Genomic DNA, 23,667 nt, shown 5'->3' on the forward strand with positions numbered 1-23,667 from the left:
GAAGCCACTTCCCATTCTTCAGCACCGTCTGATCTGTCACGTTTCTAAACATCCTATGGCAAATTCAGTCAGAATCCTAAGATATGGCACTTAGTTGTCTAATTAACTGACTGCATCTCTCAAGACTACGTTGTAGGAAGCCAGAGATCGGGTGTTTTACCTTCAAAGTCATCCCCCACCCTGCCCCACCACCACAGACCCCAAGTGCAGAGCTAGGGCAGTATAATTTCACTGTGCCAGGCTGCCCTACTTTAAGAAGTAGGCAGGGGATACTATGGGGAGAAAGTCCAGATCAAACCCTCGAACCATAGGGTCAGGGGCATACCCTAAACCAGGTTATGACTTTGAGGGAAGAAAAAAAATGTGGATTGAACTGGAAGAAAAAAGAGGGCAGGGTAGAACAAACAGCTAAGGGGAAACAAGCATACTTCTGAGAAGAATCTTACGCGCCATCCTACACCAGAGAGGTCTTCAAAATTGCAAAGGCATCCCCAAACCCACTCCTTAAAAACAAAAGGCTAAAGGCCAGTTAGTTACCTTTTCCTCCCTCATATCTAGGGTCTTGCACCCCCAACGGAGGACACCTACTTAGCAGAGGCTAGTTAATAAACATTTCAAGGATCTCTCCATCAACTTTAGGAAATCTTTGGAGTTCAAAAATAAATGCAAATCAAAGAAATTCTTATTCTAAAAATAAAACTAAGACATTTCCCTTTCCTGGACATCAGACTTCTGACCTCCTCTCTTCACCAAAGAGTTCTAATCAACAGAATATTCAGTTTAGCAAACTAAAATATATTCAGTTCAAACAATCTGATTACTCCGATCTCATGTCCAAGTTAAACATTTGCTCGTATCAAAAGGGGAGGCAAGTCGGGACCTAACTCATACTTGTGACATTTAAAACCATTGTGAAAGATTTGTGATTTGCAGTTATAGATGAAATGCCATCTTCCAATCTCTCATAACAGAAAAGGGGCTTTAAATCATCACTAATCAGTTTTATTGGAAAAGAGCAATCTCAGGCCAGAAAAATCCCTACTACATGCAAGACAGAAAAGCCAGTATCAGCAGTCTGCAGACACCAAGAAAGAGGCAGGGGATGGGAAACACCAAATTCTGGCTGCAAAGAGCCAGAGATTCCACTCTGGGAATGATGGAGAGGAAATCCTTTCAATGGGAAACCACAGGAGTAGATTTTACTGTGATTACACTTCAAAAGCAAAGGCTCTGCCACAAAGACACATAATTGAGAGGAAAATGCTGCCCCCTTGATCAGGGAAGTCGGGCCTCTTGCTGTATATACTCTCCTGCATTCATAAAAACATAAAAATTAAAAAAGGGGGGAAAGAGGCATAAGAAAAAAAATCCACCTCCATCCACCACTTATCGCTTTCCAGATTACTGACAAACTGCCTGTCAAATAAAATGCATCAAAAGACACAGTTTAGGGGCATCAAAGCCAAGGAGGCCTAGCAGGCTAGACCTTCCTCTAGCAGGTTGTAGACTGTCCATTTGCATAGAGTCCCCCTATCCTAAGCAGAAAGAATTACATGCCCCTCCAGACCAGTGAGCTAAGGGGATCCCTTACAACTTCTTATTGACCCCAAGGAAAGCCATAACAATCCTCAGGGTTGCTGGGATACAACAAACTGGACTTCAAATTCTCCAACTTCTGACCATGACCGATAAGAGAAGAGAGCTGAGAAGCGCCCCCCCCCCTCCCCTGCCTCCTGTCAAACTTCCAGGCAGAAAGATACTATTCACCAAAATGTATCACACCATGTTGCAGTGGCACCAAGAAAGACAAACTCAATGTTCTTGAAATGAAAGTCCAACTGAGAAAAGCTCCAGGCTTTGGTCTCAATCCAAAGGCGCAGAAAGGACGTGACCAGGCAGCAACCGTAAGGAGCCAGATTTGGTATCCCAAGACTGGCAAGAACAAGAGGGGAGATGGATGGGCCGGGGCTGCAGAGACGGTGTCCATCAGAAAGCAGAAGTCTTGCCTCCCATTTGTTCTGTCATCCTAAATGCCAACTAGACCGGGCCAGTATAAACTTAGTGCCATACCCTGGAATTTGGACATTTAAATATTATTCCTTACTCCTTGTGTTTTCAATTCATTCCTGGCCAGATTTGTTGTATGACTTTTAATAATAACAATAAAAAAAAAAGCATCCCTGGCTCTTTAACCGAAAGAACCCCCTAATTGATTCCCACAGTAATTAACCTGCATTTTACCTCAGAGAGCGGTAGTTAAGGAAGTCGGCACTGCTATTTATAACTCATCTCAAATTGAGGGCAGACTGCCTAAAATCTAACACATCCCAGCTGTACTCCTGTTTGAACTGGGGCCAAGGGAATTTTTTAAAGCAATCTTGGCACCGAATGAATGACACCAACAGTATGAGAGCGCGAGCGGTTGTGTTGTGGTGACGTAGCACTGGAGGTGGAATGGGAGGGGGCCAGTGTACTGTGATCCCTCTCGTGCACGCCTGCTGCTCGCGAGTCCCAGTACAGTAAGCTGGGAACCGCCCACTGAGAGCCAAACACAGGAAAAGGCTTTTCCTGTGGAACGCCTTGAAGTGAGAAACACATGGCTAATCTGCATAAACGCGAAGCCACACCGCCCCTGCCAGGAAGGTTAGTGCTCGTAATCTCTGGCCATGAAGCTGGCTGCCTGGGAGGACTTGGACTGGCGCCTGATAACCCAGAAAGAGCCGAGAGAGAACAGATGGGTAAGGACCCCGGCAGAAAACAGCCCCGGGTCACGTGACTCGCCACATGGCCCCGCCAGCACAAACTATTGTCTGGCCGCGGAGCTCCCATACAAAGGCACCCGGCCTCAGCTTCCTGTGATTACAGGGACAGGCGGCAGCTGTTGATCCAGTTCCCGTTCGGGACCCTCCCCTGTTGAGGAGCATTCCAGGCGGGGACAAATATAAAAGGTAAGGACTCTCCCAACCAACGCTTTCAGCTTCCCGCGAGCTCCACGTGGCTCCACTGGGATCCTAGGGTGGACAGAATAGACTCCCCTAAAACGAACCGCCCTTTTTACCCTGGTACACATTAGTTACCCAGAATAAGTCATTCTCATGGTGTCCCCCTCCCCAGCCACACACATCTGTATCCAAAGCCGCCTCATCCTTTTCTTACTTACTCTTCCAGTATTTCGTGGCTTTGAAAATTGTTCAAAAACCCTTACTCCGGCTGAAGAGAAACTGCCCAGAAATCTGTTTAGTTCTATCCCCAGACTCTGCCTCCTAAAATAAAGAGACTTCCTTCATTTGGGTTTGCGTTTAAACAGGTTTCCTTACTGTTTATGTGACCTAGGACAATAAAACATTCCTTAACTTCCTATTGGCCTCACCAGAGTCATTAAGATTTTCTGAAGCTAAATTGAAGTTGATGATGGGATGAGAAAAATATCTCATCAGACATACCAACACCTGACCCAGGAAATCAAACCCACTCAGCCCAAGATTCTTATTATCCTTCTTAATCTCAGAATCATACCCCAAATTTTCTACTTTACAAGAGATGGGAAACAATTCATTCTAGTTCTAGTTCATTCACATTCTAAACAAACTGGTCATCTGCCTATGGTGAGAAATTACCAACATCTACCACTCCGAAGAGACAGGTTTAAAAACCAAATCTTTTCAAATTCCACAAGTGTCCAAGTTGAATATAAATTAAAAACCCAGGGGCGCCTGGGTGGCTCAGTTGGTTGAGCATTTGACTTCGGCTCAGGTCATGATCTCACAGTTCATGAGTTCGAGCCCCGCATCGGGGTCTGTGCTGACAGCTCAGAGCCTGGACCCTCCTTCGGGTTCTGTGTCTCCCTCTCTCTCTGCCTCTCCCTCGTTCATGCTCTGTCTCTGTCTCAAAAATAAACATTAAAAACAATTTTTTTTTAAATCCAAACTCAATGAAAATCAGCCCTATTCTGTTTACAGAAACAATTCTATTTTTTAAAATGTTTATTTATTTTTGAGAGAGAGAAATAGAGCATGAGCAAGGGAGGGGCACAGAGAGATGGGGACACAAAATCTGAAGCAGGCTCCAGGCCCTGAGCTGTCAGCACAGAGCCTGATGCAGGGCTGGAACCCACAAACGGCGAGATCATGACCTGAGCCGAAGTTGGCCACTCAACCAACTGAACCACCAAAGCGCCCCTGTTTACAGAAACAATTCTAGAAGATTAGGGCATGTTCCTCTTTGCAGACGAAGTAAGAACTCATTTCAAAGACATCACTTGAAGCACCAGCCTAACCAAACCCCTAAGAGGGGCTGCAACCAGACATCAGACTTGACCTTCCAACCCATACCTGTCTCTAAAGTGATACAGAACAAGGTGCCTCTCTCCCTGGCTCAGAGAAATTCAGGCTACTGTGCTCCATCCTTCCAGATCAGATGAACAGAGAACGCTAACTAAGGGTAGGAAAAAAAAAAAGAGAGACCAAAGGGGTAAGAGTCATTGAATCATCTAGCAAAACTCAAACAGATTATGAGAGCCAACTGTAATAACCACCTCACAGCTGTCCACCCAAAAGAGACATGCCAGAAAAACCACAACCAGGTGGCTGGTATTTTCTTTATTTCTTCCTGGGTTCCAGAAAGAGTCCTTCAAATAATGCAGCTACAGCACCAAACTAATGAACTTATTAACAAATGATCAAGGCTTTCTCATCCAGAACACTTTCAATTAGCCACCTTTCACACAGAAAATGCTCTTCTGTAAATGACAAAGATCACTTTTTTGAAAGACCAAACTTAGCTAACGAATCTCTCCCATTTCCAACGACTTACAAAAGCCTCTGAGAAAACCATACAACTTCCTTTTTTTTTTTAATTTGAGAGAGAGAGAAAGAGAGAGAGAATCCCAAACAGGCTTCACACCCATTGTGGAGCCCAATGCATGGGGCTCCATCCCACGACCGCTGGGATCATGACCTGAGCCAAAATCAAGAGTTGGACACTTAACTGACTGTGCCACCCAGGTGCCCCAAAACACTAGAAACCATACAACTTCTTGAGAAAGAATTCCTCTTTAGGTGCTGCTTCAATCCCAGGGCTCTAAAAACAGTAAGGCCTCAAGAAGATGATTAAACAGGAACTGAAATGCCATCTGACAAAATTAAACATCCCCTTCTATACAATATTTTAATCTCAAGAGTAAGGCAGCAGCACAACATGGTGAGGAGTACTAAGCTGAGAGGACACCTGGGTCCCCATCCCAGTTCTCTGACTGACTCCCTGGGGTGAGCTGGGGGTGGGGAGGGGCAAGGCACTAACCGGGTTGTACCTTAACTTCCTCAGCAACACAATGGAATCCTGCCCTCCAGATTCTGAATCAGCAGCTCTGGGACAGGGCCAAGAATCTCCTCAGGAGATTCTCACGTCCAGTCTAGGAGCATTTGGGCTACATGCCCTCTTTCCCAAACTCCTCCCATCTCTAGCACCAAGCGACTCTAGAACGCAGATGCACATGTCCAATTTCCTTAGCCAAGAAAGGGTCTGAAGAGGGCAGTGCCTGGCCAACAGAGAAACAATCAGGAATGCACCTCAGATTCCCAGATTCCCAAATAAGCAGCATTCTCAGTCAAAGCCAAGCTTTCCTAAATTCCTATACCCGGTTCCTGGATTATCTTGTTCACCTGAACACGTATCACTAACGTACTATATACTTATCTTGTTCACCATCTGTATTCTAGACTAGAATATAAGCTCCAGGAAGGTAAAGATTTGTGTGTGAAACAAACTTTGCTACTTTAAAAGTAGGAAAACTGTCGAAGAGAAAGTGAAATTCTAGAGGCCTTGCAATTCCTAACCTTGTTCGTGCAGAGGAAATGCTTTGGCCCTGGGTGGCCAGTCCCACATAATGGTTAAGAGCTCTGCCCCTGCAATGCCTTCAACTTCTCTGTCTCTCAGTTTCTGCAACAACAGAATAGAGACAATAGTAGTAGCACCCTCAGCAATGAATGAATGAGTTGATACATTAAAACAAAACACTGTTCCTCAAACCAGCAGGATATGCTCTGGCCTCACTATCTCTCCACCAGGTACTCTTTCTTCAGGTATTAGTCTAGCTCTCTTTCACATCAAATAACACTTTAATCTGGTCTTCCCTGGTGAACCCATCTAAAATTTCAATCCTGCACACCTCTTATACCTGGTCCATGACAAATCTTTCTCCTGAGCATGTATCACTAGAACACTCTATGGTTTACTATTTATCTTGCTTAATGTTTATATCCTAGACTAGAATATATAAGCTAGTGGGTGGGTATGTGTCTAGAAGAACTAGAGGTGGACGTGTGTTTAATTGACTGCTATATCCTCTAGCACCCAAAATGTTAGCTATTATCATCCTACACAAGTCCCAAATCTCTAGAAACAAAGCTTAGCAACCAGAACACATAAGGTCTGGTCCCCATGCATTCCAGACCAGAAACCCAAAGTGGTCAATTAGAGGTTAACTAACAATCAAATAAATTAAGGTTATGCTTTTTAAAACAGAGAAAAAAGTATAGGCTTTGACAAGTCACCTCCCTTGGCACCAGAGCCATCTGTAAAACGGGAATTAAAACCTAACAAAGATATGAGACAGCTGAAGTGATTAGGTATGTGAAATGCTCGTTAAAGTACCAGTTCATAAACTATACATACAACAGACATTACTTCCCTCTCTCTACCCTCAATAAGAGGAAGAGCAGAATGGGTTGAAAGCACAGTTTCAAAGTAAATGCTTAAGAATCAAGAACACAGAAGTCAGACATCAAAAGGATTGAGGAGTCCAGTTTTCAAGCTCCATCTACTTTCAGTCTGTTCTCCCAAAGGAATTTGTTCAGTAGCTCCTCCCAAGAATCCTGACAGTAAATAAAGCCTAATAGTTTTCAACCAGGACAGTACTAAATCCCTGAGAAGTGTTTGGAAATAAATGTATCAAAGTGCCTTTTTTTGGTTATCATATCAACTCTGTGGTGCTACTGGCATTTATTACCTGGGGAGCAGGATGCCAAATGTCCTGCAATGCATCTCCACACAAAGAAGAGCCTCGATGAGAAACAATGGACTCTAGCCCATTACAAGTCCAATCTTAGATGGAGAATTTCCTGTAACACTTGACCCTGGAGCAGTGAAGGGAAAGGGAATCAGAACTGGCCAGTACCCATCCCAAGAGCCCAACATTACAAAGTCACCCAGTAGCCACGGTAATCATAAATAGAAATTTACTTTTAAAAATGGTTGGAAGATAATTTACTGAATGAATGTGGTACTTCTCCTCCAGTGCACTTATTACAATTTAATTATGGTTATTTGTGATTATTTACTTACATCTTTCCCCACTAGAAAGTACTCCATGGAGGCAGAAATTATGAATCCCATGTTCACAACACAGTGACTGATACATTGTAGAAGCTCGGGAAGTATTTGTTGAGTTACTGTAAGCAATTGGCAAAAGGAAGGTAGGCACTCACAGGTTTTCCAAAGAAAAGTTCTGCCATTAAGATTTATTACACTGGCAAGTCCCAACTATCGTATGCTTCAAAGTCAGTAACAGGACTGGGTAATTAAGTGAGCCAAAAAAAATGTTATTATCCCCAAAACTGAGAAACGGGGAATATGATCAAAGTCTAGGAAATCTCGATGGTGTGCAAGAAAGATCGGCTGGGATACTGCATCCCAATAAATGCCCAATAATTAAAAACAATGGGCAGATCTTGCTACCCACATAAGGTGGGATGGATTGACACCAGGAAAAGGTACTTCCTCCCACAAACCACCCTTTGGTGTTTCTAGGAGGGAAAGGACCTTGTGGATGGACCACAAGCCCAACTGAGTGGTGCAGTTTTTTAGACATTTTCTGCCCTGCTCATTTGTCATTTATCATTAAGTCATATGGTACACTTAAGGAATACACGGAGAGGCAAGGGTCATGTAACCTTACAGAGATTCACCCAGGAGGGTACACAGCAACTTATCTTTAAGTTTATTTATTTATTTGGGGGGGGGGGGAGTGCGCACAAGCGGGAGAGGGGCAGAGAGGGAGAGAGAGAACCCCAAGCAGTCTCCACGCTGTCAGCACAGAGCCTGATGCAGGGCTTGATTCCACTAACCGTGACATCACGTCTTGAGCCGAAATCAAGAGTCAGCCCAGCCGACTGAGCCACCCCAGCAACTTTTCAATAAAGTTCAATAAAGATAACACTTCTAAATCACACCTACTTCTGACCTAGTTTCTAAAATACTCCTCCTTCTTCCATATTAAACTGCTTTGCAGATAACTGCTCAAAAACAAACAAAAAAAGGCAAAGGCAAAAACTGCTCCTAGTCATAAAACTTTAAGGCCTCATTTGCTTTCTCTTTAAAAAGCTCTCCTTTTCCCCACTCCTTTTATTTTATCTATAACTCCAAACTTGGACTGGTCTTGCATGGGTTATATAAAAAGATCCTAAATTTCTCTAAGTGCACAGTTCTACATCCTGCCAAAATTTCTCCTTCTGTACTATAAAAGGTGTCTGTGACACATCATTGAGCTGTAGGAACTTGATTTACATGCAGTCGGAGATTCCGTTTGTCATCAATCCAATCAAGTCCTGTATTTCAGTAAAGACACTGAGAAGCAGCAGCAATGCCACTGTGTTTGTTTAATTCCTAGTGCTGCCTTGGACCACTTTCCAAAAATGCCAGTCTCTCACCTGGTCCCCCTAAGTTCACTCTGAACTGTAACAGGCACGATCAAGTAAGTTAAAGAATGGCTTTTTTAAGGTCAACAATTCCCTGAATGAAAAGCCAAGAGTCCCGTAAATTGTCCAGTTCTTTTCAAAGCTCCAAAAGTACATTGGTACCAACCCTCTCTACACCACTGTTCACACAAATGTGTATAGGAGACCCTGGCTTCATCATTTATACTAGAAATACATTGGACCAGACCAATGTTACCAGCTGTCTTTTCTGAAGCTTGTTTGTCTCTCCTCTTTATTTGTTATCTCTGGCCAGTATAATCAAATTGAGATGTGTACTTGGCATGCTAAGTTATGCAAATCTAGCTAAAATTTATCTCTTCCTCACCCCCTTACCCTCAAGTGTGTTTGGCTCATACACTTTTATTCAAGGCACACAGAATTTCCTTTTGGTGAATGTGTCTGGGTGGATGAACCCAGCTATCTCAATCTCATTTTATTTTAAACCAAAATACCATAATGAGACCACATATTGGTCACTTGAGGTTTTATGCAGGGGTTTTAAAGAAGCCGATTCAAAGCTGCGCTGGGAAAGCAGAGAATTCAAATCACAGACCAGAAAGAAAAACAAAAATGTTACAAATCTGTCATGTCCCAACACAACCCCAAAAACAGATCAAGGAGGGCCAAGAAACAGTCTCCAGACCAAGGCAATAAAGTGGGAAAAGAGAGCAGAAGAGGTAGAGATCATTTAGGAAAACTTCTGTTTGTTAGTTTATTAGATAAAGGCACTGGCTGCTGCTAGTTAGCCAGGCAACTCCAACAGAGGTACACAGATATCAGGAATTTTTACTAAAATGATGTTGATCTGAAAGTGGTATAAGTTGCATCTCCAGTACTTTTAAAAACATTTAAGCAGTTCTGGTGTGGTAAAGTTACGGAGGCCTCCATGTGCTCTGTGTTCTGCTAACGGAGTTAGACACCAGAGGACAGAATGAAAAAGAGGAAAAAAAAGAACAGAGAAAATAAAGAAAGCTATAAGGCAGAGGGACGACAAAATGAGTTTAAAACACACAAACACACACACAAAGAACATAAAACTCCCTACTGGAATTTTTGTCTGTGCATACAAATGTTAAATCCCAGATCAAACTGTCAGCATACTGCCTCCTTCCTGGAAGCCTCAGCCTTCATTGCAGCCGGGTCACAGTGATCTCAGCTTCAGTCCTCAGGCAGGAAGGAAAAGAGGCCTGGTACAAGGAAACTTGCTTGTATTGGGGACGATACAGAAACCACATCAGGTTTTCAGAAAGCACAGGTGTACCAGAACACGGGTTCTCCACTAGGTCTTTTGCATGGTTACTGTTTATTATCTGACCATTTCTCTAACTTCCATTTCTGGGTCAAGTACAATCATTATTTATTACATACAACTAGGGACAGGTCTTGGCTCAAATGTCCACCCCTTAGAGAGACATCATCTACTTCAAAGATGGGCGATTTGTCAGGAGTTGACTTAATGGGTTTATTTGCTAGGACTTTAAGACAAGAGACACAAGGAAAGGAAAAATCACAGTACAACTGGCTAGCCACTGGGGCTCAGGTGAGAGAGGGAGGGAGGTCTTTGAGGATGACCTGAGAGACCAGCAGATCACTGAAGGTCCTGTTCTCAGATCACAAGCCATCATAAGCAGAAGGGACATCATGGTGTTCAATTAAAGCTTTCCAAACTGGCATCTACAAGAATCACTTTCTTAAGCAATTTACTTGGCTGGTCATACCTGGAGACCACAGGTCACCATCCTAAAATTATCTTTTCCACCTTCATCAAACAACCAGTACCACAGATTCAGATTATCCTCATGCTACATGTCACCAAAGAGCTAAGAGAAAGAGAAATGGAAGGCAGGGAGTCCCCAAGCCCTACAAAGAAAACAGACATTTTCTGTCACTAGAGTTTATCATTATTGCATAATAGAAGATCCATCTCAAAAGTATTTCCTTTCTTCTCCCCCAACCCCAAGCACTTTTAACCTTTTCTGTATCCAGTAACTCTTTCACAACTTGGGAGAAACACATACATCTGAAATATTAGCCTATGGTGTAATCTGGAAGAAGCCCCTCAGGTCATTCTGATGGACTCTAGCCCAGTTGAACATAGATGCATAAATCCGGTAGTTCTAACTTGGGCCTGCATCACAATGGCCTGGAGGGTTTGTTAAAACAATGCTAAAGTTTTGGATTCAGTAGGTCTAGATGAGTATTTGCATTTCTAAACAGGGCTCAGATAATGCTGAGGCTAATGGTTAGGGACCCCCCCCCCCACTCCCCATCCCCTGGAGAACCACTGCACAAATCTGTCTCTCAAACTGACAACAGGTACTTAATAAAATTTGTTGGTTTTTTCTTTTAAGTATTAATATAACTTAGATGCAGCTAAAAACTATGGGATAGCTTTTTTTTTTCAGCTTATTTATTTTGAGAGGGAGAGGGAGAAAAGGGCAGAGAAAGAGGGGGAGAGAGAATCGCAAGCAAGCTCCATGCTGTCATAACAAGAGCCCTACATGGGGCTTAATCTCCCGAACTGTGAGATCATGGACCTGAGCCGAAATCAAGAGTCAGACACTTAACCAACTAGCTTTTAATTCAGTGAAGATCAACAACAGTCTTTAACCACCAATACTATCCCCCTCTCAAGCAGGGGTCTCTACCAACCAGGAGTCATGTTCAAATTTTATTTGATAATAGTATTTTCACATATCTCATTAATATTTATTGAAGCCTGCAAGGTAGATACTTCTCCTCATTACACAGTTGAGGATACAGATTCAGAGAAGTGACTTGCCTAAAGTCACACAGCCTAAGGGAACTTTAAACCTTGGTTTTAGAGCTGACTCTACTAGAAAACTCTGTGTGAGGCACTTAATCTTTGTGTTCACTTTCCCCAAGTGGAAATTAAGACAATAATCTTTGCCTCTCCTGCAAGTGCTCCAAGTCATAGAAAGTAAAATCACTCTGCAAATATTTTTGTAATGCAAGTTACTCTCACTTAGATCAAAGTGAAGGAGTCTATTTTTGAGCCTCAATCCACCACCCACCCACCCCCAGCCCACCAACACTTTCAAAGACCCCTCCCGAAGAGAAAGTGGCCTGAGGACCAAATGCTGCCAACTCTTACACTGGGATCACATGGCCACTCATCAGAAACTTAAATAAAATTCTAAATGGACAGAAATCTAGACATAATGTAAAATTGTAACTTTTCAGTCTTTCACCCCATTTAAGAGGTCTGGGCCATTGCAAAAATAATGTCCCAATAAGCCTTAGTGCTTAAAACATTTATTTTAGAGAAGCAAATTTAGTATTTTACGTTACAACTCTAGAGAATCAGACAAACCTTGATTCATATCAGAACTCTACCTTTTACTAGCATATTGCCCTAGGGCAAATTTCTCATTTTTACTGTTTCCTCATGTGTAAAGTGGGAGGAGTAACAACAGAAACCCACCTCTCATGGTTTTGAAAATTAAATCAGTAAATTCATGGAGAGACCCAGCATACAGCTTGCACACTGTAAGTGCTCAAATGCATGGTTACTCTCATTAATACTCACCCTCAACATGCCATCATTTGAAAATTTGGATCTCAGTGAGGCTTTCAGCCTATCCGTGGCCCAGGACACAGTTACGGATAAACTACCTATAGAATCGTTCCCTCAGTCCTTTATAATAGAATTATCTTTGGCAATCAGATACCTAAACAGATAAATAGTTAGAAGTCTACCACTGTTGGACCAACCCAAGAACTCCACCACCTTCGTTAACAGAGGAAAAAAGAGAGAAAGCCATCTGTATGCACCAGGCAAGACACAGCAAGAAACAGCAATTAATTCCCAGCATTAGGTGACTTGTTCGCTAAGGACAAGAGAAAGCCGTCCACCCAGAGAGAGGGGGAAATCACTGTGCAAGAAGAGGCCGAAGACATACTTGTTTCCTCTAAAAGGAAGCGGCCATGCACTTCAATCATCTACCACGTGGCTGAACTCACACTTTTCTTAAAGTACACTGGCATAAGTCAGTTGAGAGTAAACAGCTGGACCCAGATGCACTCATGCCCAGCAAGCAAGTTGTGACCTCAAGGGAAACAGGAGGCAAAATAAAAAACACAAAGTACACGGCAAGTGGGTTTTTAAATGACTGGTATCACACCAACCCCTAAACTCCCCTACTGCAGTCATGCTGGTGCTAGATCTTGAGCAGGGAGTTCCTTTTAACAGAGATGTCTATAAACAAGCAAGCTGAAAGCTAACAAGTTTAAGAGGGAAAAAGCATACAAAAATCTTGGCTGCTGGTGATGAGCCACAGAAAATCATAAATGTGCCCGTGCCAAGGGAGGAGGAAGTCTAATATCTAACATTGCAGACTTGGGAACCCAGAAGCAACGAAGCCATAAGGAAGCCCAAATGTAGGAGAGGAAAAAAAGCACATGGCACATTTCCTCTTCATATGGGTGGCAATTTAAGCAGCACTCTGGGCCTGCAGAGCCCATAGCCCCAGTGCCCCCACGCTCCTTAGTATTTCATATCAACATTAACTTCCTGGAGGGCGACAAAAATCTGTCCTGGATTACTGGGTGATTTCTAATATGTACCATAACCAACACTAAGTCAACATTTTAGGGATCAAATTTCCTACTCTGCAGCATGTTGGAATGCATTCTTGGCATTAGACTGCTCATTGCAGTACACCCTTAGAAAATGCAGAAGCCACTGGTAAATAAAGACTCAACTTGTCCCAAGACTATCTTCTAGTATGCATAAATGACTAACAAAAACAAATGAAAGTTCACTCAGATGTCCTTTTACATTCAACAAAAACTAATTCCATCCATTTGAATGGCGGGGGGCGGGGGGGGGCACAATTTCAGGGAAGAATACTCAAGATAGTTAATTCCACATTCACCCTAACTTGGATTCCTCTAAAACTTAGACTAAGGAGTTCATCTCAAGCCCCTACTCACCAGCTATCCATGGCAGATGAACCACTGCGCCCTAATTCTGAGTTACTGGAAATTTGCTTTGCCAAATGCCAGAGTATTTTCTAAACTAGAATCTGTATTTAAGACTCCACTCCGTACTTGTATTCTGGAACAGTGTAACCTATCCTTCTCTTCCAGGTGAAAGCCCTGTAGCAGCCTGGCACTGGACTCTCTATGCATTTTCAGCTGTTAAAGCATCCACTTACAGTCCTTGAAAAGTGCCAGAAATCATGTGTGTTCCAATCACACATGGATCAGCAGGTAAAGAGAAACCAAAATCACTACATTGCAGAGGCTCCCATAAGGAATAAGCATGTGTTTGCACCATTTATGAGCTTCTTGGCCACAGCCAACCTAATCAAAAACAATATTAAAGGCCATTTCTGTGAACAGATGGGCAAACTGTGTACATGCAGGCTTATCCACCCATCAACCCTCAATAGAAGGTCTCATCCAAGCAACTCAGCTTCAGCACAGCTCCCAACTCTTCAGAAATAGCAGCAGCCTAAGTGTCTGGACAGGTACTTCACGACTCTTGTTTTGCTTAAAAAAACTCAATTAACTCTACCAAAAAGAAGAAGAAGAAGAAAAACAGGCTCTCCAACCAAAGTTAAACCACCGTCACTGCAGAGTTGTCCAGGGCACACAACTCTGAAGGTGACACAACCTTCCAAACCCGAAATTACTACAAAAGAGCCCCTGAACTGGCCAAGAACTTGGCAGGTTGTACTAAAGGCCCCACATAACCACAAGAACCACCAAGACCCTGGAACCACTCTCACAGAATTTTACAGTTACAGTCCAAATTCTCAAAGTCACTAGAATGAGACAAGTACAGGTCTGGGGAGGGTTGTGTAGTTTGGATTCTATAAAGCCCATGGAACTCAGAGTAGCGGTATGAAAAGGCAAATTAATATTTTAACTTTCCCCCTCTTGAACATTAAGCTTCACAAATCATTGCCTCTGAAAAGCTGTCCCAGGTTAACCTTGCCCAACTCTGATTGCTCCTTATTCTGGAATTCCTTCAGCCCATACACTTAGGTTGGTCTATACCCATTTATAAAACCCTGCTTTGCAAGTTTTCCAGATGTATGCACATAAGCATGCTTCACCAAGAAAACGAAATTCCTCTGAAGCAGATACTGTCTCTTTTAAGTCCCTTCCTAATATCTAACTGGTGTGTTCACACAGGGCTATTTCCTATTTCCATTTGAATCTCCAAATCCCCCTGAGCTAAAAATTATACTCTCAGCAATGAGCCTCATGTTCTAATATCCTTACCACCACACTGACAAAGGCCTGGGCAAACACTGTCTGTGCCAACGCAAGTTTTTGAATTTTGTTTTAAAACAAGCTGATAGCCTTTGGTAAGTCAGCAGAACCTAAAAATTATGGTCAGGGCCATAATGACATTCATATTCCTTATTGCTATGCTAAATCAAAAAGACACTTGCAGGACTCTGGTCTATAAAAACACTTCTTGGGGCACCTGGGTGACTCAGTCAATTAAGCGTCCGGCTTCAGCTCAGGTCATGATCTCACGGTTTGTGGGTTCAAGCCCCGCATCGGGCTCCGTGCTAACAGCTCAGAGCCTGGAGCCTGCTTCAGATTCTGTGTCTCCCTCCTTCTTTGCCCCTCCCCAACTCACACTCTGTCTCTTTCTCTCAAAAATAAATAAACATTAAAAACACTTCTTGTAAAGAAAAGCAGTGTCAGAGTCAGTGGATTTTGTTTAAAAAGAGATTTTTAGAAGATAAAGCTGGTTATCTCACAAGGCTACCAAACCAGAGTACCACAGGCACACAGCTAAAATACTTCTAAAATATTTCTTCCTCCACAAAAAGAATGTTTCACTGAAGGAACTCAGAAATGTTTTTAATCCTAAAATGGCAATTTCAAAAACAAAGATTGAATCTATCCATATAACCATATAACCCTTATCCATATAACCCTTCAGGCAGGATTTAGTGAGTCCCCAAACATTTGGACTTTGTACTAACCCAGGAACTTGGGAGCATTGACTTCATATATATATATATATATATATATATATATATATATATATGTAAATATATATGTAAATATATATATGTAAATATATATATGTAAATATATATATGTAAATATATATGTAAATATATATGTAAATATATATATATATATATATATATGATGCACAGAAGTCCAGTAAAAACTATACAAATAAACCCAACCCTTAAAGCGGGCTTATAATTCCGAGAACCACAGCCAGAGGCTGAGGACGACGCTGAAGTTGCAGTATCTTTTTTTCTCCTTTCTGGTATTCCAAAAATGCAAACCCAACCCTAGAAACATCTCACCAAACTACAAAACCTTTCCAAAAGAACAAGGCTTTAAAACTCAAAGTCTCATAAACCAAGCTTTTGGAGCACACTTACCTCACTATTGAAACTTAGGTTCTTCTTTCCAGACTTGTTTATTTTCTCTCTGAAACTGCAATCCATTTTGAATCGGGCTCCATGTGCCCTGAACTACGCCTAGACCCAGGACCATGGAGGCTTCTCTTCCAGCGTAGTGTCTTTTCACTTCCAGTCTCTTTTAGATCATCTCTCCTAGCCTCCATCCACGCCTCCACACCCCCAGTACTACCCTCTTCCCTATCCACATTTCTTTTCCTCCAAAGTTATTTTGTACTACCCTCTTCCCTATCCACATTTCTTTTCCTCCAAAGTTATTTTATTCCACCACATGAGAACAGACTAGCATTATCTTTGCTTGAAAACTGTTTATTAATTTGCCTGTCAAACATTCTATAGAGCCGTTTACATCTTACTACAGAAACCTCCTGGGTACATATTGACAGCTCAGCAAGTATTTACACAAAGCTCTGAAACATTTGGTTCCTTCAGAAGAGGAAGGAGCTGCTGTGTCAAGCAGAGAATTATCAAACACCTTTTCCTCTCCCTTTTTTCCTCTTTTATAAAGGGAGGCTTCTTCCTTCTAGCATACCTCTAAGATGCCTAAATTATACTTCTAAACTATCCAGCCAGGAGGAGAAAGAATGGAAATTCAGGTGTGCTGGAGAAGGGAAAGAATAGCATTTCCAGGACCACTTGCAAAACACACCACATAGTTTAAAAAACTAAGGGTATGAGAAGAGGCAATAGGCCTATGAAATTGACCCTGCAATGCTTAGCTTTTACGTTCCAGTCTCAGGAACTTTTGCTCCTCTCTCAGCAAAACTTACAGGGCAAGTTCAGGCACTCAGATTACAACCAACTGCCCAAACCAGACCTAGACCTGCCCAAACACCTGAAGAGTCTGGAGAACTTAATGCTACCTCTCCCCACCTTCCTATCCCCCCAAGAGAAGCAGAGTGTTAATGTTATGACTATCCACTCCCTACCCCACCCCGAATCTACTCCCAAAATCCCCTCTTAGAGATTTTGAGGCAACTATTTTTCAAGACTTGCTTTAATGAAGTCTGCCCAATTTTTCAATTAATGTTTAGTGTTTTAAAACCACCAGCCAGGTGGAATGACTAATGACAAACATAAACAGTTTCAAAACAAAATAGTCTGGTAAGGCTTTTTCTTTAAAGGGCCACAGACCATTGTGGTACCCAACTGTTCAGAGCTTGTTCCTGTAAATCCTCAAGAGAAAACAGCCTTGAGTTCCTCGAGCCCAAGGGAAGAAAGATGGTCTCAAGACCCCTACTGGTCAATGTACAGGCAGAAATTGCCTTCATAACAAGTTAGGTGTGGAAGCACAGCCCAATGCGTAGCATCACAGAGGAAGAAGGCCATACAGTCCACCAACTTCACTTTACTGATGAAGAGAAAATAAACCCAAGGTCAGTGGCTTGCCCCAAATCACACAGCTTAATCTAGATCTGCATGTGGAACCAAAGCCTCTTCCTCCTGAATCCTGCACTCTTTACTCCTCACCACTGTGTCACACACAACTCAGTGTGCATCAATAATGATAATGACCAATCTAAACAAGGAGAAACCCAGAGATAAAAGCCATGGGAATTAGGACTCCATGTTAGAGACCAAGGTATCCCAGCTCACTTGCACGAAAGAACTATTCAGTGCCAATTTATTTTGAATACCGTATTTTAACCATATATTTGCTTGGTTCATTTCAGTTGCTTCTAGAATTTTGGGATTTGAAGCCAATCAATACAACGGCAGAGGGGCGGGGGGGAGGATTGGAAAGGGTCCTGACCATTACTTTGTTAGCCTATTTCCACATTAAAAAAAAAAAGTCCACTAACCTCATTGCTAAAGCCTGCTGCAGACATCACACCCTACAGGAGCCAATCCAACGGATGAATGTTTAATGCAATCCAAGACATCTTATTACAGTAGGTGCCACTTGTCATGGTTACTGGTTGCTCTGTGTCACACACAAAGGAAGGAACCTTAAAAAGTCCTTGCAGGGCCCAATACAAAGAAGCCAACCTTGGTCCTGATGCTTTCTCTTCTCTTGCAACCATCCCAACCCCCATCACCCCTAGTTCCCTCACGGACAGTAGAGAAACATGAAGCCCTCACAATGAAGTGCCGTCTCAGTGTGGTTTTTCTGGTCCCTCCTACTTGAGAGAGTTCCAAGAGTCCTGTATTTTAGCCAGCCCAGAATTTCTGCCAGTAGGCATTCCCATAATAAGCCCAAGATGCCTGTATTTGTTTCCCAGGAGTTGGAAATATCGTCTGATATTTCCATAGCAAGAACTAACAGCCAAACTTCTACAATCAAATCCATCTTGATCCCAGACTACATAGTCTATTTCATTTTTTACTTTGATGAGCTGGTACTACTCTCAAGGTACTAGAGCTAAAAGCATCCCCAATAAAACGCTTTACATGAGGTTCAAGTGCATAGGTGACTAAAAAGTATCTCATCAGTAGCAGGATTCAACACCTTGAGATACAGTATTACTTATGGAAAGCCCTAAAGGGAAAGTTTGCCTGCTGGGATCTTCCGGCTCCTGTGAAAAAGACAGAGCCACAATACAAACACTCAGCTAATCTTTATTTCATAAAGGCAGAGTCAAATGAGAACGTTACAACCTTAGCTATGTCAACCAATTCTCTGCAAAACAGTCTTAATCCAACATTCAGTTAAGGAAAGAAAGGGACAGAGCAAGACCCCATTATTTAAGAATGCTTAAGAATAAGGCATCATGGTCTGATAAGAGGTTTATCCTTTAAGTAGCAAAGAGAAATTCCTATCAAAATCTACCCACCTACATCCCTCATAGAGACTACCACAAAACTGGAAGTTGCACTGTCTCTTCCACAAGTGAATGCTCACTAGCCCATTCTCTGGGCATCAGGGCAACTGGAATGAAATTGAACAGGAATCTATGTTGTATGAAGCGCTAGGAATGGTGATGTTAAAAGTGAAACCGAAAATTCACCCAAGGGCAGCACAAACTTCCAAACAGGGACTGTATCTATTTTCCTACCACTTACTCAGCACACAGCATAGTACTCAGCACAAAGGAAGTGCTCAAATATTCGTTTAATGACTGAAAATCACTATATGGCAAGAGTTGGTTTTATACCCCCCAAAAACAAAGTGTTTGCCTGAATATTATTTTTCAACTTTAATTTTTGCTTTTAAATGAACCTTGACTTAGCCCAAATTTACTCCTCTAATAGTTTACAAAAGGTAAATGACTCAGCCCCCCTCCCCTCAAGGGAAAGAGATGTAGCATGTCTCTTGTCCAGAGACAAGAGAATGTTCTCTTTGCTAAGACTAAGCTCATCCTCTAGACACTAGAGATTCAATTTAAAATTCTCCCAGTTTCTTGCCCAAACACAGAACATTATGGACAATGTGGAGTCAAGGCACAGCACTCTAAACCTGCCATTTAACACAACTGTTTTCAAAATTCCTACCTTAATAGAAGAGAAAAGCAGTTCTAGAATGAGGAAGGAACACAACTAATCAGTGAACAAAATCTCATAGCAGGAAGGTACAACTGAATACTGCTGGGGCGGGGGGCGGGGGGCATGAAAGGAGCTTTCCCCCTCTTTGAAAAGATACAGGACTCCTGACAAAAGCACTGGAGGCAGAACATGAAGAGGTACGAAGAGCAAAATTAAAATAAAACAGAATGCATAAAAATGTACCTTAAAGTTGTCATTTCTAAGCAAATATCAAGTATCATTATAGGTGGTATCTTTATTATCTTGGAAGATGGGGGGAAAATGGAACATACCTTAAAATGCAAAGAAAAAAACAGTCGACCTCTATTTCAAAGCTCTAAAATAACAGATGACAAAATACAAAACTAGCCTTTTTGATATCTCAGGAACAAATGATAAATTTCACCAAACCAGGCCTTTAGGAGAAAGTCCCTCACAAGATCATGAAAGACATCGGCTTCTCTTTAAATTGAGCTGCTCTCCCAAAGTTCAATTAACAAAAGAAAGTGTTAACCAGACTCAACATGTAAACAAAGAATGAGGCCAGTCGTCCTTAAAACAGAACACTTGAACCTAATATGAAATTCTCTCTCAGAAAGCTTCCAGTTCTCAAAATAAATAAATAAAAGTTTTCCTCCTACCCCCTCCCATAAAGATCCCACATTTGTCACTCGATAAAAACCCCAGTAAAATAATTTCAATTCTGCAAAGCGAACAGGGTCAAAATTACTCAAGACAAATGCATCTTCAGAGCCATCAAAGAAGTCATTTATACCATCAGGAAAGTCACAAAACCAAAACAAACAGCAAACCCATTGTAGAGAAAAACTCAGCTACTGTTCTGACAACACAGAATCTATTTCAGGCTGCATAAAACATAACAAGCAAAATAAATCCAAGGTACAAGCAAAACGCCACTGCCTCCTCTTTTGTTTCGGCACAATGTAACAAGGGCAGCCTGTCTGGGGCTCTGCTCCTGCTGATACAGTATTGCTGCTTAAACCTCCCTCCTCAAGGTCACAGCCAATTTCAGCTCTGGAATAAAAGGCAGATAGTGGCAGCGATGGTTTGGGTTATCACTGGCAGAAAAGCAGAGTGTAAAAGTTTATGAGCTCATCAGGATTGTTGTACCATTACATCAGAGGCAATTATAAATGGCCAAGAGCAGGAGATGGGGAGCCAATCAGATCACAGATAGGATGTCAACCTAAGACCAACTGTCTCCTGGCTTTGACAGAAGGATTTTACCTCCATAATTCAAATCCCAAACCAAAGCAATCTGCACTTACTACTCCAATCACTCAGCTGTTTACCAGCACTTCCAGGGAGAAGCCCAGGCCACTGGGCCGACGGAGACTAAGACAGGAGATGGCCCAGGCTGCCCTGGGTGAACCGCAGCCGGCCTCTAGCTGCCCCCAAGCAGGCCCCTGCCCTCCCTCGAGGTACCCCCGAACCCGAGGGGCCCCTCCTTGAACGCACAGATGGGGAACGGCCTAGAGAAAGACAGGAGGGCGGGCAGAGAGGAGCGGCAGGTGAGCAAAGAATTGTTCACTCCACTCCCGAGCTCCTAACACCGCACACCCCTAACCTGAGCCCCCAGCACCCCCCTCAACCCCGGCCAGGCCCTTCCCCGCACATTCTGCCCCACACCCCCTTGAAGACCCCCGGAGTTCGAGGGGACCAGGAGGGAGGGAGAAGGGGAGCAAACACCTCAGGGAAAGCCCCACACAAAGGCTGAAGGAGGGAAGGAGAGGAAGGCAGACAGGCAGCCATTTTAAGAGAAGAGCCAGACAATGGCAGCTCCCCAGCAGTGGGGGCCCCGGACTGGGGGTATCCCAAGGCTGTGGCCTGCTCCCCGCAGCCGCCACCCACTCCCAGGACCCCGCTCGCCCCAGCCCCCTCCCCACTCAGCTGTGTACCTGCGGGGTCCGGGCGAGCGGCTGCCCCCCGCCGCCGCTGCTCCCGGGGCTCATGGGCGCGTGGTGGCTCCTTTGTTGGGCCCCTCCCGAGGCGGCTGCTGCCGCCGCCGCTGCTGCCGCCGCAGCCCCCCAGCACTGCGAGGCCATGTCCGCCGGGCCCTTGCCGGCGCCCCCGTCCTGGGGCCCGCCGCCGTAGTCGCCCCCGGGGTAGCCCTGGTAGCCCCGGGCCGAGCTGGGCGACGTGAGCAGTTGGTTGAGGGTGGGGGTGGCGGTGGGCTGGGGGGTTCCCCCGCCGGCCGCTGAGGGGCCGCCTCCCCCCATGGCCCCGAAGCGCTGCTGAGCGAAGGACGAAGACGACGAGGAGGCGGAGGCGCTGGAGGAGGGAGGCGGCTTGGAGCCTGCGGCCGCCGCCGCGCCGGAGCCCGGAGTGCCACCTCTCGGGGAGCTCAGCGCGTAGGCCTGGGGGGGCGGGGGGTAGGCGCTGCGGTTGGGGTAGTAGGAGTTGTACTGGTGGTTGGGGAAGCCGTGGTCGTGCGAGTTCTGCTGGGGCCCCGCGTAGGGCTCCAGGCCCCCGCCGCCGCCGCCGCTCTGCAGCGCTGCCAGGCCAGGGCTTTGTTGTCCGCCATGTTGTTGGTGGAAGACGGCGGCCGCCGCGGCGGCGACGGCAGACGGGCTCCGGCCGTAGGGTTGCCCGAAGCCGTAGGCTGGGGGCGGCAGGGCGGCCGCGGCTGAGTGAGGAGGCGCCCCCACCCCATCGCTGCTGCCGCCGCCGCCGCCGCCGGGCGGCTCCGTGAGGTTATTGTTCAGGGCGGGCCTAGGGCCCGCGTTCCCGTTCGAGTTCTTCAGGTCCGGCTCCGCGCCGGGCCCGCCGCCGGCGCCGGCTCCGCCGCCGCCGCCACCCCCATTGCTCTCGGCCCCGTCCTGCAGCTCCTTTCCCAGCGGCTGCGGCGGCCCCACGGCGGGGCCCTCGCTTTCCTGCCCGGCGGCTGCCTTCATTTCCCCGCGCTCGGCCGCTGCCGCCGCCGCCGCCTCGCCCCCCGCCTCCTCCCGCTGCTGCTGCTCCGCTTTCTTCAGCTCCGAGGGCGGCGGCGGCGGGTTGCCCAGGCTGCTGGCGGCGGCGGGGGCGACCTGCGCGGCCATGATCCCCGCTGTCTCGTCCGCGGAGAGACCCGGCCCTGTCTTCGTCTTCTCCCCCCCTCCCACCCCGCCCCGGGGCCGAGTCCCCCGGGCTGCCCTCCCCACCCGCCCGGGCGGGCCTCGCGGGGCTCCGCTGCTGCGCGGCGCTCGCTCGCTCGCTCCTCTCCCCCCCGCCCCGCCGGCTCAGGCTCCGGGCTGGCGGCGGCGGAGGAGGAGGAGGCGGCGGCGGCCGAGGCGCCGGCGGCTCAGCTGCTCCCGGCTCTGTAGGCTCGGGACCCGGCTCTCCCGGCTCATTCCCCCCAAGCCCTTGCCTGGGAATGAGGGGGGCGGTGGAGGCTCCGCTCCCCAGGGCCTGGCCCCGCTGTGACTCTCCGCTTTCTGCTGCCGGAGAAAGGAGGAGGGAGGGAGGGAGGGAGGCGAGGGGGAGGGGGCGGGGAGGGAGGGAGGGAGGGAGCGGGGGGAGGGGGACCCGGGACGGGCGGGCTGGAGGGCGCGCGGCAGCAGCCCGGGCGCCGGGAGGCAGAGTCGGAGCGCGGACTGGGCCGGGCGCCCTGCCTCCCCTCCCCGGCCGCGGCGCGAGCTGAGGCTGCTGCGCGGCAGCGGGCGAGCGAGCGGGCGGGCGGCCGGACTGAGCGGCTAGAGCGCCCCACTCTCCTCCGAGTCCCCCTCACTCCGACACGAGGCTCAGCACTGCCATTTTACCCAGCGCCGTCGCGGCCGCCTGGCAAACCCGGACCGGAGCGCGGAGCGGGCGCAGGCCATGGAACGGACTCGCTCCCTTCCCCTCACAAAGGAGGAGGGGAGAGAACAAGCCGCGGCGGCGGCAGGCCCTCTGCCGCTTTCGCTCGGCAGCGCCGCCGCCGAAGGCTTCGGGGAAAACCCGGCCCGGAGCCCGCGCCTCCCCGGAGCCTGCGCCGCCTCCCTCCTGGCGTTCCTTCCTATCCGGGTCGGTCCCCTCCGGGCCGT

At 45.9% G+C, this 23,667-nt stretch overlaps 1 protein-coding gene and 1 long non-coding RNA gene across 5 annotated transcripts in view; one reads left to right on the plus strand and one right to left on the minus strand.

The window, feature by feature from the left end:
• ARID1A (AT-rich interaction domain 1A) overlaps window positions 1–23,427 on the minus strand; it is a 70,262-nt gene extending 46,835 nt beyond the window's left edge. For 2 of the 4 annotated variants that reach the window (XM_047869275.1, XM_047869273.1), the window contains exon 1: window positions 21,565–23,427. In XM_047869275.1, coding sequence (XP_047725231.1) covers window positions 21,565–22,704 — 1,140 coding nt within the window. In that variant the 5' untranslated portion in view covers window positions 22,705–23,427. Of the gene's footprint in view, window positions 1–17,985; window positions 18,028–21,564 lie in introns of those variants that run through there. The other 2 variants (XM_047869274.1, XM_047869276.1) reach the window with 2 other exon arrangements.
• LOC125171959 (uncharacterized) lies at window positions 2,553–3,250 on the plus strand. Its single transcript, XR_007154523.1, has 3 exons — window positions 2,553–2,738; window positions 2,866–2,948; window positions 3,169–3,250. It is a non-coding gene; the product is annotated as an uncharacterized LOC125171959 (long non-coding RNA).
• Window positions 23,428–23,667: the final 240 nt, after the last annotated feature.

This window comes from Prionailurus viverrinus, chromosome C1, assembly GCF_022837055.1.
Source record: "Prionailurus viverrinus isolate Anna chromosome C1, UM_Priviv_1.0, whole genome shotgun sequence".
NCBI lineage: Eukaryota > Metazoa > Chordata > Mammalia > Carnivora > Felidae > Prionailurus > Prionailurus viverrinus.